The 16,604-nt window shown below is 44.1% G+C and overlaps 2 protein-coding genes across 6 annotated transcripts in view; one reads left to right on the top strand and one right to left on the bottom strand.

The window, feature by feature from the left end:
* TBC1D8 (TBC1 domain family member 8) overlaps positions 1 to 10,526 on the top strand; it is a 94,033-nt gene extending 83,507 nt beyond the window's left edge. For 2 of the 3 annotated variants that reach the window (XM_017847782.1, XM_017847781.1), the window contains 4 exons: positions 132 to 197; positions 7,419 to 7,508; positions 7,925 to 8,022; positions 9,486 to 10,526. In XM_017847782.1, coding sequence (XP_017703271.1) covers positions 132 to 197; positions 7,419 to 7,508; positions 7,925 to 8,022; positions 9,486 to 9,938 — 707 coding nt within the window. In that variant the 3' untranslated portion in view covers positions 9,939 to 10,526. The remainder of the gene's footprint in view (positions 1 to 131; positions 198 to 7,418; positions 7,509 to 7,924; positions 8,023 to 9,485) is intronic. The other variant, XM_017847783.1, reaches the window with a different exon arrangement.
* RPL31 (ribosomal protein L31) lies at positions 2,213 to 16,392 on the bottom strand. Of its 3 annotated transcripts, none has more exons than XM_017847785.1 (5): positions 15,606 to 15,795; positions 15,320 to 15,426; positions 13,854 to 13,979; positions 12,010 to 12,122; positions 2,213 to 2,864 (listed from the first exon to the last, which is right to left on the bottom strand). In XM_017847785.1, the coding sequence occupies exons 2-5, from the start codon at positions 15,424 to 15,426 to the stop codon at positions 2,824 to 2,826; spliced, it is 387 nt and encodes a 128-aa protein (XP_017703274.1). In that variant the 5' UTR covers positions 15,606 to 15,795; the 3' UTR covers positions 2,213 to 2,823. The 3 variants fall into 3 exon arrangements, with proteins under 3 accessions (XP_017703274.1, XP_017703273.1, XP_017703275.1); XM_017847784.1 differs by lacking the exon at positions 15,606 to 15,795 and adding an exon at positions 15,802 to 16,392 and having other exon boundaries at positions 2,219 to 2,864; XM_017847786.1 differs by lacking the exons at positions 2,213 to 2,864; positions 15,606 to 15,795 and adding exons at positions 11,348 to 11,423; positions 15,802 to 16,392.
* Between the last annotated feature and the right edge of the window lie 212 nt (positions 16,393 to 16,604).

Raw genomic sequence — 16,604 nt, 5'->3', positions numbered from 1 at the left:
TCTGGGGCAGGGGAGTTGGGGGTGGCAGGTATTGACTTTCCCGAGTGTTCTCTCCACAGTGAGTTTGTGTCCTGACAAATGGACTTTCAGCATTGGCATCAACTCACTCTCTCTCTTTAAAATTTTTGCAGATATTATGTATAATGGAGAAATGAATGAGAAAATTAAACTATTATACAGGCTTCATATCCCTCCAGGTAAGAAAATCCAAGTAGCAAAATCAGACTGTGCTCTGCTTACAGTATCATCTTTGTGCATGACTTTGAAGCTCTTCTCTTTTTGAAGTTCACTTACGCTCGAGGCAACAGGTGTTTCTAGCTTGGGGTTTCAGGCCACAGGTTTGAAGTTCTGTGCTGCACAGCTCTAGCAGGAGCTCCCAAACTTGAGTGTGCACCAGAATCCCCTGGAAGGCCTGTTTAAACCAAGTTCCTGGGCTCCCGCGCTGGGTCTGAGGACACCTTCAGAACCACTGGCCTGTGGAATGTGTGTGAGAGCCAGACCCTCATTACTAACTTAATAGTTATTTTAGGCTACTGAATCTGAAGAACATTTCATGTTTCTAGTGCATCAGACCATGTTTTCTACAAATTTCAGCACTAGTAACCAGGAAAAGGAAGCCATTTCGATATCTATGAGATCAGACTTGACACTGACAGGAACAAGACCAAAGAAACCTAAAAGGTGTTCCTTGATCTTAAAAACTAAGAGATGAATCAGAAATCCCAGAGGGCTCTGCCCCTGCAGTGCTGTGGTTGTGGTTCTGGTGTTGGATGGTGCCTGGGGAGGCTGGTGGGTGCTGAGGGGGTTTCTAGGGCCATGATATCCTGGTGGCTTTTTCAGCTATTAATGCACATACACATTCCCCTTTATCCACTGGACATATGTCCCAAGCACCCCCCAACTCCCTGTGGATGCCGGGAACTGTGGATAGTACCAAATCCTATATACACTAGATTTTTTCAATCTGATCACCGAGATGACTAATGAGTAACAGGCAGGTAGTGTAGACCTCGTGGAGATAGTGCACAAAGGGAGGATTTGCGTCTGACCTGGGATGGAGTGGAACAGCGCAAGTTTTCAAAATGTTACTCAGAGCAGCGTGCACTTTAACACTTTGGATGAGGGGGGACTATGGTACAAACACTGAAGATGCACCTGGACATTAGTTGTGGGCTTTCTGGGTCTACTTCCTGGATGCAGCCCTTACTGAACTGGCATCTGATACCTTAGGCACGCACGCTGTCCCCAGTGAGAATTCTGTGCTGGCCACACCGTCCCTCCTTGACCTCCCCATTGACAATGTGCACTATTATGACTTGAGTGCAAATTGTTTATTTTATTATTTATTTATTTTTTGTTTCCCTTTCTCTGTCAGCTGATCATAAATGCAAATTGTTTGGCATCACTGACGTTTTCTGCCCTTTATGCCAATATACATTGAGTTTTAATTTATCCTTATTTTTCACAAATGTTTTTCTAGTAACACAGAAGGCATGCGTAATTGTTGATTTTCATCATATCATCATCATCGTTATCTTTCCACAGTTGTCATTATCTATATCTGGCATTCTTAAATAGAATATGATTGTTTTTATTTTACTCTATTAATTTTATGTTGGTTTGGAAATAAACATTATTTTGGAATAATTTTAGATTTATAGAGAAGTTGCATAGATTAGTACAGATAACATTTCACCCTGATATGTTTTACAATTTATAATTGGCTTTTGAATTATCATCTAAGATTGATTTTTGATTCTTCATCTAACTTTCTTTTTTCTTTTTTTTTTTTGAGACGGGGTCTCACTCTGTTGCCCAGGCTGGAGTGCAGTGGCGTGATCTCGGCTCACTGCAAGCTCTGCCTCCCGGGTTCATGCCATTCTCCTGCCTCAGCCTCCCGAGTAGCTGGGACTAAAAGGTGGCCACCGCTACGCTCGGCTAATTTTTTGTATTTTTTAGTAGAGACGGAGTTTCACCGTGTTAGCCAGGATGGTCTCGGTCTCCTGACCTCGTGATCCACCCACCTCGGCCTCCCAAAGTGCTGGGATTACAGGCGTGAGCCACCACACCCAGCCTCTTCATCTTACTTTCTAATGAATTACTACTTGTTTCTAAATAAGTTTATTTCTAAAAGACATTTTAATTACATTGATTTATTAAAAGCATTTGTACCTTCATGGTTTCAGAAAATCAATTGTTCAAACCTTTTTGAACATATCTCATGGTGATATTCATACTGTGTGACTCTGAATTTAAATCAAGTTCAATGGAAATTAAGATATGATGTATTATTTTTTAGTGTATGTTTCGTATCTGAATTTTTGATGCAGTTAAAAAAGCCTTAAGAAAACGACAAAAAAGCCTTAAGAGTGCAGACAGCCTAACATCTCTATTTTAAAACATCATTTTCCTGAGGCCATGCAGACTCGTATCTAAGTTCTTTTCATTTAAATAGACTTAATTCTAACAAATACTTACTTTCATAATGAAAAACTTTTTAAAGGTGGGACAGACATGCTAGTTACGAAATGAAAGTTTACAGTCACAGATCAGGAAGTATAATGAGATTACATCAAATGTGAATTTGTGTGCCTAAAGAATTCTCTTCACCTAAGTCTTATTATTTGCCTGTGGAAGAGGCAAGGGTAGAAAACATCAGTACCTTGCTGAAACACCTGCCTGTGTAGAGCAGGCCCGGCCCTCTGCCAGGGTAACATGAGACGGATGTCTTCTGTGAGCTTGGTTGTGAAGGCAAATGCTGCAGCTCAGGAAGCAATGAAGAGCCGAGGCCCAAGGCCTCATCCATTTCCAGGAGGGCTCACTTTATGGGCTCTTGGCGATTGTAACACTATTTAGCACAGGAACTAGGAAGGAAATATTAGATGATTTGGTACCATGTCAGGTAATACACAGATAAAGAGTATTCCAGAAGATGATGAAATCCAACAGTTTTCACTGCAGATCGAAAAGCCTATGGATATTGGTCATTTTGCTTAATTATACTAATTGGACTTCCAGAGGAGAACTTCCTGGGAGAACTTTATTTTCCTTGGAAAGAAACATCATAGCAAACTTCTGAGAAGGTTAACATTCAAAATGGACACACACAAATGAGACAATTTGGAGGTTCTTCTGTAAGTTTGTATACTGAGCAGGCCTATGAGTTCCTTCTGCGAACTCTGAGATTCAGGGAATATGCTCTTTTATTCACAGATAGGCTGAAAGGCTGGCAGGCAAACCTGAATCCACATTAAAGGATGTCCTTAAAATGTTGACTAATAAAATTGGGGCTGCTCCAGTCTTTGTGTTCAGCTTTATGTGAAGGAATAGAGGTTTCCTTCTGAGGTCTTATACATAACCAAGTACATCTGCTGTCTAAAGGATGAGTTTTGTCAAGAAGTTGAGTTAAAAGGAGAAATCTTTTGAATAATTCCAATTTGCAGTTGGTTAAGGGCAATTACTGACTTTAAAAAAAGCACTTAAAACGTTGAAAACCTGAATGAACTTAATTGATAACTGAAAGAGCACATGACGTTATATTAACACATACTGACAAAACGAATTCAAAGCAAAAATTCAACTTCGAAAAAAAGGAGGTCACAAATGCTTCCTTAGTGATGTTTAGTCAGTGTTATAATTTGAGTTCTCAAACATAATTATAGATTAGTACAGCAATATCGGTGTATGAATGAGGGAAAGCTTTGTTGTTCTGAAATACTTTACATGAAAAAGTGTTGATTGGATTCCAGATCTAGTCCCATTAGCCAAAAAAATTGTCAACATTACATTTGTCAGCGAAAAAGGGGTTGATACGTAGAATGAACACGTGCTTGAGGTAGAAGTGCAAACACCGGAGCCGTTCAAATCCTCAAGCTTTCCCACTATCTTGATTTTTCACTTTTTGGTCAGGCTTCTCTTATGGCTACACTAAGAAACAATACTGAAGATAACTCTGTAAGCTCTTGCTTTTAAGAATGTGCGAATATGTCAAGATATCTGCTGGAACCCAAGAAACTGAGGGATGCTTACACTGTTCTGAGGGCTAAAATAATAATGGGAATGGCCCAAATGGCATAGGGGAAGAAGGCTCACCAGGTGAAATGGAAGCAGATTGGCTAAATGGTGAATCCAGCCAGGATTAAGAGCCTCCCTCAGAGAAAAAACAGTCATTCTAAAGACTTAGCTGGAAGAGATAATGATGTCGAAAATGGATGATGTGTTGAGGAAATTTGCAAAGGTCAGCATCTCATAGGGCACAAAAAATGGTAGTTTACATTCCAGTTTAACAGACAGTCCTGATATCAGCTACATCAGAAATTATCCCAGACATGTTTGATGGGCAGCTTGGGCTAGATGAAAGATCTGTTCTGGCTTTGGATTGGGGCCCTGAGTTAAAATGCCATGGAAGATTTTGAAAACTATGGCAACAGAGAATATAAACTTCCTTGAAAAACAAAAAAACTTGTGGAATTAAAAGACTGCCCCAGACCCTTTTCAACAAAAGAAAACTAAGTGATAAAGATTCCTGGTATTCAAATCGTCAAGAAGCCACTAAGAAATTGGATGTATGATCCCTGCCTCCAGTAGCTGTTGCATCTCAAGTGATTTTTCTTACAGTAGATCATTGAGAAACAAGTTAGGTACCTTAGTTGGTTTTCCTATCAATGACTTGGCTGTATTGGAATTTCTAATTAATCCAAATGCAAGGCCTCACTGCTATAATTTGATGGCTCTTTTCAACCACTATGGAGGGATGAGAGGAAGGCCCTATACTGCTTTTGCAAAATAGGCATGGTGGAGATGGGATTATTTTGATGATTACCGTAATGTCTCAGCTGCATCTGAAGGTTAGACTGTGTTCAAAGCCGTATGTGAACTCTTCTACTAGAGAGAAGACGCTTATGGTGGAACTGGCTTGTCACCTCCACAGGCATCCCATTTAGAAAGTGAGGAAAGATGGCAGTGGCAATGACAATGATACAGAAAATGAAAACATGTACAGTGTGTAATGAAGGTCCCTAAGGCCATAAAGGAGAGAGCTTCCTGCTGGTGGTATCTGTTGGAGCAGTGAAGTTACCTACTACCTTCAAACAGAAGTCTGAGATGGGGGTTTCGGAGGACCAAATGTAAACCCTTTATCTGATTTTAACTGGTGTAGTACTTGAAGTGAGACACAATAGAAACTGCCTCTCAATCCATTTATACTCTTGAATTACAGGTTACATATATGTAAGAATGTAAAAATAAGGTCATGTTTAAACAGTCCTAATCTCTCATGTGAAAAGACTGAAAGGATCGTTAAAGATTGCATGTATTCTTAGTATTTACTGTTTCCCATAATGCATAGTATCCTATCCTTCTGATCATCAAAAGATCATGGAATGAGTATTTTCAGTGAGTTCCATGTCCAGGTGATGTTCTCTGCATACGCTGTGACGGCAGAGGTTGGGAGGCTCCGCTCTGGGAGTTTTTTGGCCCCTCAGCTCCTTGTCACTGTTAATACTTTACTAGCCTCCTTTCTGGACACACTTGCCCAGCCCCTGGATTAATTGCTGCCTTTCTATGGCTCCCATCACATTTTGTTGGTGACTTGTATACACATTTCTACTTTGTGGTACTCCAGGCTCTTTGGCATCCTAGCACTGGTCCCTGGGAAATCCATTTCCATCCTGACTGCCCCAGGTACCATTCAGGGTTTTCAGTTTTCCCCCTGTTCAGTTTGAGTGGATTCTTACATGTGCCACTGCACAGAATTCGTTTTGGGCAAAGTTGGGAAAAGTAAGGGTAGCTTTCTAAAGCTTTGCTGCCATCTTGTGGAAGCTTGTTGAATCACAGCTGAATTCTGTCATTTATTTTCAGTTAAATGGTTTACGAATAAGTTCCAAACCTTTTAAAATATGGGGAACCTTCCCTGTCATCCCCGATAATTGTTATTTTGTAGCAGCTTTATTGAGGTATATTCATGCACCATGAGAGTCACCCATTTAAAGTGTACAATTCAATGGTTTTTTTGGTATATTCAGAGTTGTGCAACAATCACCACAATCAATTTTAGACCATTCCATCACCGTAAAATAAATGTCATACCTTTAGCTCTCACTCTCAGTGTATCCATTTTCCCCAGCCCTAGGCAGCTTTCTGTAGATTTGCCTGTCCTGGACATTTCATATAAATGGAACTGCTGTATTATGTTCAACTTCTCTCACCTAGCATGATGTTTTCAAGACACATCTATGCTGTAGCATGCGTCAGTGCTTCATTCCTTTTAATGACCAAATATTCCATTGTATGGGTATGCCACGATTTGTTTGTTCATCAATTTATTCAACATTTGGGTTTTTTTTTTTTTTTTTTTTGGCTACTATGAACAATACTACTATGAACAATCTGTGTACAAGTTTGCATGTGAACACTTTCAGTTCTCTTGGGTGTATATGTAGAAGTGAGATTTCTGAGTCAAATGCTAACTTTAACTTTTTAAAAAACTGCCAAACTGTCCTAAAGTGGCTGAGCCAGTTTACATTCCCATCGTCAATATATGAGGGTCCTGAGTTTTATTTTTAACATCCTTAAAACACTCCTGTGCCGGGCGCAGTGGCTCAAGCCTGTAATCCCAGCACTTTGGGGAGGCCGAGGCGGGCGGATCACAAGGTCACGGAGATCGAGACCTATCCTGGGCTAACACGTGAAAAACCCCGTCTCTACTAAAAAGTACAAAAAACTAGCCGGTGCGAGGTGGTGGGCGCCTGTAGTCCCCAGCTACGCGAGGACTGAGGCCAGGAGAATGGCGTGAACCCGGGAGGCGGAGCTTGCAGTGAGCTGAGATCCAGCCTACCCTGCCACTCTAGCTTGGGCGACAGAGCGAGACTCCGTCCTCAAAAAAAAAAAAAAAAAAAAAAAACACTCTCCTAATACTAAGATGCAGATTTGAATTCACTGAAGCTTTTCTTCAACTTTTAAAAGAAATTGTGTAAGTACAGCAGTATGTGTTCATTATAGAGAAATACTATCCTGAGAAGTTTAAAATCATTACCAATTATTCCACCATCCAGAGATTTAGTATTTCTAGAGTACTTTATATGTGCATGAATATATTTTAGTTTTACAAAATGGGATTTCACTATATACATTTTTTCCAACCAAATTGGTAATAGCAGTGCCCTATGAATGTGTATGTTGTTAATTACAACAGTCTTCACATACCTCTGGGAAAAGGCACACTTGGTGTGGGGGACATTTTATTTTCTCTGGGTATCCAGAACAGTGCTTGGTGTGAGTTTGGGTTCATGGACGCTGCAAAAACTAGAGTCCACAGGCTGGGAGCTGCTGGCTTAGCGTTTAGTTGCCTAAAAGCTACCTTACTGTCATTTTGGTAAGGGAGAAAATTTGTTTAATTTAACCTCTTATCTTTTTTTAAGCACTCACTGAAAATGACCGAGACAGCCAGTCGCCATTGAAGAATCCTCTGTTGTCAACGTCGAGACCCCTGGTTTTCGGGAAACCCAATGGCACGTACCTCTTTTCATTGTTGCTTTCCTCTGGGCATACCACTGCAGTGGCAGGAGGCACTGAGGTTGCCCTCACCCCTCTTGTAGCAGCCCTGTCTTTTCCCGTCATCCAATGAATTATCACCAAACTCATGGCCTTTAGAGGCCAGAAGCGCTCTGAGTGGGGGTGTTGCTGGGTGGCTGCCCCTTGCCCCCACCACCAAGTTCCTTCCTCCTGTTTGCTGTGTCACGCGTCCTCTTAGAGCAGAAGTCTCCCAATTACCACCAACTGGCTCTCCAGGGGAATCTGTTGCTTTCCAGTTTTGTACGGAATTCGCTTAGTGGAATTCCTCACCCCCTTGCTTCCCTCTTACATACTTTCCTTTTTGCTTTCACTGAACTTATTTAAACTACATGTTGTTTTCCTTTGTTTCAAGGTGATGCAGTTGATTATCAGAAACAGCTGAAGCAAATGATTAAGGATTTAGCCAAAGAAAAAGATAAAACCGAGAAAGAATTGCCCAAAATGAGCCAGGTATGGACTTTCTTCAGTGCAGAGAATTAACTTTTTAAAATTTTTTTTGAGACGAGTGTCGCTCTGTCGCCCAGGCTGCAGTGCAGTGGCCTGATCTCCGCTCACTGCAAGCTCCACCTCCTGGGTTCATGCCATTCTCCTGCCTCAGCCTCCCGAGTGGCTGGGACTACAGGCCCCCGCCACCTCGCCCAGCTAGTTTTTTTGTATTTTTTAGTAGACGGGGTTTAGTCGTGTTAGCCAGGACAGTCTCGATCTCCTGATGTCGTGATCCACCTGCCTTGGCCTCCCAAAGTGCTGGGGTTACAGGCGTGAGTCACTGCGCATGGCCATACCCAACCATTTGTCTATTCTTGGAGTAATTGTGTAGCTAGATTCCACCTGAAGCACCTGTCCTCACATTACATATTCTCAATTTCAGCAGCAGTGTCTCAGATTACACTGAGAAAACAGGCATTACTGTTCCATTTCATTTTACGTTTAGATACTGCATGGCCTTCCCACCATAGGAACATGCCCTAACTTTATAGCGTTTCAGCTGTTACCAGCATTTTCCTATTATAAACCCTAGCTTAAAGATCCCTACAGATAGGCCGGGCGCAGTGACTCAAGCCTGTAATCCCAGCACTTTGGGAGGCCGAGACGGGCGGATCACGAGGTCAGGAGATCGAGATCATCCTGGCTAACATGGTGAAACCCCGTCTCTACTAAAAAATACAAAAAACTAGTCGGGCGAGGTGGCGGGCGCCTGTAGTCTCAGCTACTTGGGAGGCTGAGGCAGGAGAATGGCGTGAACCCCAAAGGCGGAGCTTGCAGTGAGCTGAGATCCGGCCACTGCACTCCAGTTTGGGCAACAGAGCGAGACTCCGTCTCAGAGAGGGAAAAAAAAAAAAAATCCCTACAGATAAATCTACATTACTGTGGTTTCTTTTGTTTGGTTTTTTTTTTTTTTTTTGAGATGAAGTTTCGCTCTTGGTGCCCAGGCTGGAGTGCACTGGTGCAATCTTGGCTCACCACAACCTCGGCCTCCTGGGTTTAAGCGATTCTCCTGGCGCATGTGCCACCACACCCGGCTAATTTTGTATTTTTAGTAGAGATGGGGTTTCTCTGTGTTGGTTGGGCTGGTCTCAGACTCCCAATCTCAGGTGATCCGCCCACCTCAGCCTCCCACAGTGCTGGGATTACAGGCATGAGCCACCATGCCTGGCCTGCCGTGGTTTCTTGAATTGCTTTGTTAAAGGGTGTGCACATCCTCTAGGAAGGTCTACCCATTTCCAAGTGTGTGCTGAAATTCCCAGGAACCATCACCTTGTTTTCAGAGTGGAAGGGCAGAGACTACCTTTTCTTACATTGTGTGTCTTCAAAAGTACTGTGTCGTTTTCTCAAAGGTCACAGGTATAATGTTAAAAAAAAGGTGACACTTCCACCCTGGTTCTGCTGCTACATAAGACTTATTTCAATTTCAGAGAGAATTTATCCAGTTCTGTAAAACTCTGTACAGTATGTTCCATGAAGATCCAGAAGAAAACGATTTGTACCAAGCTATCGCAACAGTCACCACGCTGCTGCTGCAGATCGGAGAGGTGGGGCAGCGAAGCAGCAGCTCTGGAAGCTGCTCCCAGGAGTGTGGGGAGGAGCTGCAGGCCTCAGCTCCTTCTCCTGAGGACTCGGTTTTTGCAGACACTGCAAAGACACCGCAGGAACCCCAGGCATTTCCAGAGGAGGCAGAAGCGGACTGGACTGTCTCCCTTGAACATATTTTAGCTTCACTTCTGACTGAACAATCATTAGTAAACTTTTTTGAAAAGCCACTGGACATGAAATCCAAACTTGAAAATGCCAAGATCAATCAGTACAATCTGAAAACTTCTGAAATGAGCCACCAATCACAGTCTGAACTTAAGCTGAATAACTTGTAGCAAGATAGCAGCTGCTATGCACACTGGAGTCTGCCATACCAAAGCACGGACCAGACTATTTCTTGGGGTCAGCCCTCAACCGAGATTTCAGTCTACTTTACAAATGGGGCATCTGGATAAACAACCTGACAAACTGGCCAGGGGAACCGACACAACCCTCAAGCATTTCTATGTATTCTTTGAGAATTGTCAGCGCCCTAGGGTATGCATTGGTTCACTTGATGCCAACTTGCAATTTTTACCAGATTGGCTGAAAAGGGCACTTCTGCTGTGATGCTAGTGTGATTTTGCTCAGATGAACACAATGTGTCATACTAACCAAGAAGCAAGAGAAGCCCCATACTTTCATTTTTCACTTGGAATGACAATGGGAGCGGTTAGGAATCAAGTTCACCTTCAAGATCTAAGGGAGTCCACTATCTGTGCAATTGTATTTGGCTTTTTTTTTTGCACTGTTTCAATGCTGGTAATTGAAACCATTTTAATATATTTGGTTGTATTCACTTTATATGTCCTTCCAAAAATGTGTACAAACCATGCTTTCAATGTTGGCCTCCAAGTTTTTTAATAAGAAACTTTTTGTATTTACTTGGTCCTCTTCTTTTACCTTGTAGTTAAGCGTCTTAAGCTGTAGATTGTGGCAGTGAATGGGTAAGCAGGAGACGTTGCTCCTGCCCATCCATGGTTTCTGGGTGGTGCAACACTAGGTACTTCTCAGCCCCGCCTTGGGTGTGCCCTACATCACCAGTGGGGCTTCAGAGACCTCTTTATGGCAGCATTTAACATACAGCTTGTAAATGCTGGTGAAACATAATCCCAGCAACACTGCTTTAGGACTGAACTATTAGTACAAATTTTTGTTATTGATACCTTAAGGAACTTTACTTCTGAACCTTGGCTCCAGGTACAACAGGGCCATTACAAATGAGTTAAAATATGCATCTGGTTATCTCACCAAAAACCAATTATTTTAGAAGACAACTATATTCAATATAGATGTAGGCAGAAACTTAAAAGACATACTGCCACATTAATTTCATTAAATTTAAGATGCTACAGATAGTACGTCATTTTAAAGTTGTTTCCTAAAATGTTACGATGCCAATGGCAAATGGATTCTACATCCTGGTTTCTGGAAAAATGCTTATCTTTGATTTAGCAAAACATACAAGTAGAATCATTAATAATATGCCTTCAGTATCCCAACTACCCAGAACAGTGGTTCTAAAACTAGGTTGCAATTTGAAATCACCTTTAAAAACCTGCCTAGACCCTGTTCACAAATCCAACCCCAGAAGATGGGGAGAAAGCAACACAGGCCATCAATGTGGGAAAAGCTCTTCAAATGATCCCATAATTACAATAGGATATACAAGCACATTATATTGCAACTAAAAAGAACCAAAACAAAGTCAATTTTATAACTTTATTTGATGTATTTGATGATCAGCAATTAGTTCTCATCCACATTGACTGTCTGTAGATCTGTAAAGGAAATGACAGTCAACTTCCACACCCACATCACATTTCATACTTCAATTCTTTTTTTTTTTTTTTTTTTTTTTGAGGTGGAGTCTCGCTCTGTCTCCCGGGCTGGAGTGCAGTGGCCAGATCTCAGCTCACTGCAAGCTCCGCCTCCCGGGTTTACGCCATTCTCCTGCCTCAGCCTCCTGAGTAGCTGGGACTACAGGCGCCCGCCACTTCGCCCGGCTAGTTTTTTTTGTATTTTAGTAGAGACGGGGTTTCACCGTGTTAGCCAGGATGGTCTCGATCTCCTGACCTCGTGATCCGCCCGTCTCGGCCTCCCAAAGTGCTGGGATTACAGGCTTGAGCCACCGCGCCCGGCCCATACTTCAATTCTAAAAACCTTTTGTAGATGGGTCTAGGCATGTAGCACATCCCAGATATGGACCAGTTTTGCGTTCTTAAGCATCTTCCCACACCAACACACAATTTAAAAAGGATACAATGATGTGTGTCACCCCTAGCTTAACAGATGAATTCACATTTTAACAGAGGTAAGGACATTTTTCTAATGAGCTTAAATGGCTTTATGGGATGGAGAACTTACTTTTGAAAGTGGTAACAGGTACATAGGTAACCAAAGTGTAGAGCTTATTTGGTGAATCTTCATCCTCATTACGTTTTCTGGACAGCCGCACACGGATTCGGTATGGGACATTCCTAATAAAAACATAATTGTGTTGCTAAAGTCAATGCCTCCTTTCAACCAAGCAGCCACTAGCTGTATTCACATATCTCATATCCCTGCCTCTAATGCTGTCCTTTGCTCTACTCTGACCAACCTTGAACTTAACAGTTCCCTGGAAAATGAAACATAACCCCCACGTGAACATTAAATGCTGTTACCACAGGAGGGATGCCTGTTTGAAGATATGTTAAGGTAGCCACCATTGATATTCAACCAATTAATCCTAAGCAGATATCTGGGTCCAAATGTGTTAGTCTTTTGTCTATCACCAGAAAATTATGTGATTTTTCTGTTACATTAAATTGTGAAGGCCGGGCATGGAGGCTCAAGCCTGTAATCCCAGCACTTTGGGAGGCTGAGGTGGGCGCATCATCTGAGGTCAAGAGTTCGAGAACACTCTGGCCAACATGGTAAAACCCCATCTCCACTAAAAATACAATAAATAACAGCCAGGTGTGGTGGCTGCCTGTAAATCCCAGCCACTTGGGAGGCTGAGGCAGGAAAACAGCTTGAACCCAGAAGGTGAAGGTTGCAGTGAGCTGAGACTACACCACTGCACTTCAGCCTGGGCAACATAAACTCCATCTCAAAACAAAAAACACTGTTAAAAACACTGCCACAGGCATATACTCAGTTTATCTCCGCATGCAATCCCCTTGTCTTATCTCATCCTCTCTCTAGCATCACAGCTGATTCTCTTTCCTCTATTGATCTTAGGATGTGCCAGGTATTGTTCTAGGCCCCGGATTCCTATAAACTCAGGACCTCTCTTGGCTCCTGTAATCCCATTCCTCTTATCCCAAGGCAGGCATCGGAGGACACCTCTCCTGCTGCACCCTTAAATGTCCACCTACAGAAGAGCTAGGTCTCAGGTCCCTGTCTTGTTCATCTCACTTAATCCTAAGTTTTAAATACCATGCAGATGCAGACAGTCCTCCCCACACGTGGATGTCTTGTTCATCTCACTGAATCCTGTTTTAAATACCACACAGCTGCAGACAGTCCGCCCTGCACCCATTTCCAGAATCAAGTAGTCCACACTGTCATCATTCCTCTAACTGCCCTTCAATTCTGTTCTGGCACCTCATGACATCCTTTAAAGCACAAGCCTCCCTTGCTTTCTGGTTCCACTTTAGAGCAGGGTGCCCCAACACCAGTACTAACACCTGGGCTAGGCAACTCTTTGAGGGAGCAGCCCCATGAATTGTAGGGTGTTTAGTGTCCCTGGCCCATAGTATCCCTCAGTAGTGACAACAAAAAACACTGCCCCCGCCCGCCACAACCCCGAGAAGGATAGGTAAAACTGCCCAAGAACCACTTCTCTCATAGTGGACTTGCCTTGCTGTCGAGAGCTACCCTACATGGTCAGCCCTCACCCCTCCCTCCTCCTCCACTGGGCTCAGTCATTTATTCCACCCTACCTGCACTCACCACCCTGCTCCCAGATCCCGCCAAGCTTCCTCTCTGTGCAATGCTCTTTCCCACCCTACACTGCTGGCTCCTTCACTTGGGTCTCAGTTCATAAGCCATTAAATTAAGGGCTTCCCTGCAGATATTACCCAACCTAAGTCACAGTCACAGTATTTTTTTTATACTTCCATGTGCACTAACCAAATTACTGAACTGATACGGGCTCTTGCAGGGTGGAAGTGAAGCTGGTGTCACTGCAAAAGTTCACCTTCAAATACAGATAACTTTAGCACCTTATTCCTTTGGCCCAGACAGCTTTGTTGAGCCTGGTATCAATTCGCACATCTGGAGTTCCCATCTCCTTCATGGCAAATTTCCGAATCTCTTTGAGTGCCCGAGGGGCACGCTTCTTGAAGCCCCTACGATTCAAACGTAAAGTGAACAAATTAAAAGCACAAAATTAGGTACATGTAAGAAGTCCTCAATGTCGTTGATAGGCTCCTGGATGTCCCATGTAACAAAACCAAGTTTTCACAGCATACAGTAGGCCAGTGTGCTTCAAGCTCAGGGAGGACTTACTGTAGATGGTATGTCCTCCTAAAACCAGCCTAAACCAAACCTTCAACTAGGCAGTAACAATCCTTTTTTCCCACCAGTGTGTAATACTCAGCAACTAGCATAATACTTAGGACAAGAAGATGCACAATCCACTTTCTGAAATCCTCAAAATATTAAATTTGATTAAATGTCATGTCTTAAGAAAGGACATGTTTTTGGAACAGATCCTTCAATGCTATCAACTTCATCTATGCTTAAAAAGCAGGGACCTGAAATGTCAGGCAGGTTTCTTCTTGAGTATGATGAGGGTAATAGTTAACTCTATGAACGCCATCAAGCAAGTTCACTTCACTTAAATACTTAAAACATCCAGAAGTAAAAGGTAGTAGAAATAACAAAGTTGGCAATCCCTTGTTCTTCACACAGCTTATGTAAGCAACCTATTGGGTACAGCCGACGGTATCTAGTACTACAGAGAAAAACCAACCAGGGAGAAGAAAGACAAAGCATTAGGGAAAGGGGCTGCGGGTTTCTATAAGACGGCCAAGGTGGACCAGGTGTGGTGGCGGGCTCCTGTACTCCCAGCTACTCCAGAGGCTAAGGCACGGAGGCGGAGGTTGCAGCGAGCCGAGATCGCGCCACTGCACTCCAGGTTGGGGAGGAGCAAGACTCCGTCTTTTAAAAAAAAAAAAAAAAAAGGACAGGGCGATACTGGACTCAAGGTCTAAAGGCAACGAAGCATTTATTTTTGGAAAAAAACATTCAGGCATAGGGGGGAAAAAAAAAGAGTAAAAATTCAACAAAGCAGCTACTTTGAAACAGAAGCATGCCCGGTATGATGAAGCGGGTCAGCCAATGTGGCATCATGGCAAGAACTCTTGATTTCTAACCTAAGATACACCGTTGCAGGATCTGAGAATAGATCCCTACGCATGTCTGGGTAGGGAAGGGAACAGAAGCAGGGAGCTGCTACTGTCAGCATTCCGGTGAGGAAGAATGGGGGCGGTCAGCAAGACCAACGCAGCTGGTCAGACGGTGAAATATATTCGGAAAGCAGAGCCCACAGGATTTGTTAAATTGCCAATGAATGAAATAGGGAAGGCCACAGGAGAAAGAGATTGGGGTGATGATTCGGCCCATCTCCGAGAGTGACAACCAGACGCGTGAGTTCGAGCCCCAGGGCGGCTACAGAGATACTCACACTCCATGGATGCGCTTGTGAATGTTGATGGTGTATTCTCGGGTCACCACCTCGTTGATGGCAGAACGGCCCTTTTTCTTCTCGCCACCCTTCTTTGCGGGAGCCATCTAAATGCAGGCGACAAGGAGGCTCAGAGCAGAGTTGAACAAGCTCAAGCCAAGTGCTCCCTCCCAGCCTCACGCGGTCACTCTCGGGGCGCTTCCAGGTGCTGAGTCTGGCCAGGCTGAGTCGGTCACCCAGTGGCCCACGCACCCGCGCCCCTCAGATGCCTCCGACCTGGAAATACCTGCCGCCCCGGCTCCCCTAAGCCTGGACACTTTCCTCCTCCGGCTTCGGGAGCCCTTAAACGCAGCGTGTATTCCCATTTCCCATAACCGGAGCCCCGGGCTGGCTCGGGAGAAATTTTGCGGTCCCAGTTAGCACAATCCCAGAGGAGGATGGGGCCGGATTCCAAGAGCCCAGACTCCGCCACCCATACTCACTCTGCCGGGTCCAAGTTAGAAAGGAAGAGCGCGAGGTATTGTGGGAGAAAGAAAGCCGCAGTTGCAAGTACAACTTCCGGGTCACAGGCAAGGGGGTGTGGCTAGGGAAGGGGAGAGACGAGGCTGTGACGTAAGCGGCGCGCGCCGAAGTGGGGACAGCGAAAGGGCGTCGGGGCGGGGCCGCGCCTTTGCGCCGCGAGCTCGAATCCCGCTTCTCTCTGACGGATTCCGTCTGGCTCCGCGAAGGAACTTGCGTCCCGTGTCTAAGTCTTCGGATAAAACCAAAACCCAGGCCTACAGATGTATGGGAGCAGGGCCAGGGAGAGAGACTTTCGTTTGTTTTCCCCATTCATTCATGCATCCGACCAACACTGACTGAGCAAGGTACCTGGCTGGCGGTCCCAGAGTCACTAAGACGCAGCCCGGCGTTTGGAGGTGCTTGCGTCGAGCAGGGCCGGCACGGGATTGCCAGTCGTTGCTGTCAAGGGCGGTGGAGCCACAGGCCTGTCGCGTCGTCCCGGTGCATGGGTGACCGAGTGGGTTGGATATGACCCGAGAAATGACAGATGTGAGATGACACGACAGGGAGATCTGAGGAGGTCCCCAGAGAACGGGGAACTGCGTGTCACCAGCCTAGAGGTTCGGAGACAGTTGGATCTGTGGACCCATGTCTTCCTTTTTCTTGACCAACTCCCTTCTTTCACAGGAACGCACCATTTTAGTGGTTTCGTAAGATGAGTACACAAGCTAAAAGTTTCTGAGCCCTCCGATATCTGAGAATTTATTCAACCCTCAAATTTAAA

This window comes from Rhinopithecus bieti, unplaced genomic scaffold (genome assembly GCF_001698545.2).
Source record: "Rhinopithecus bieti isolate Rb0 unplaced genomic scaffold, ASM169854v2 scaffold_28016, whole genome shotgun sequence".
In the NCBI taxonomy this organism is placed as follows: Eukaryota; Metazoa; Chordata; class Mammalia; order Primates; family Cercopithecidae; genus Rhinopithecus; species Rhinopithecus bieti.
The sequence above is the reverse complement of the archived record's forward strand: the minus strand, read 5'-3'. Positions and strand labels throughout refer to the sequence as shown.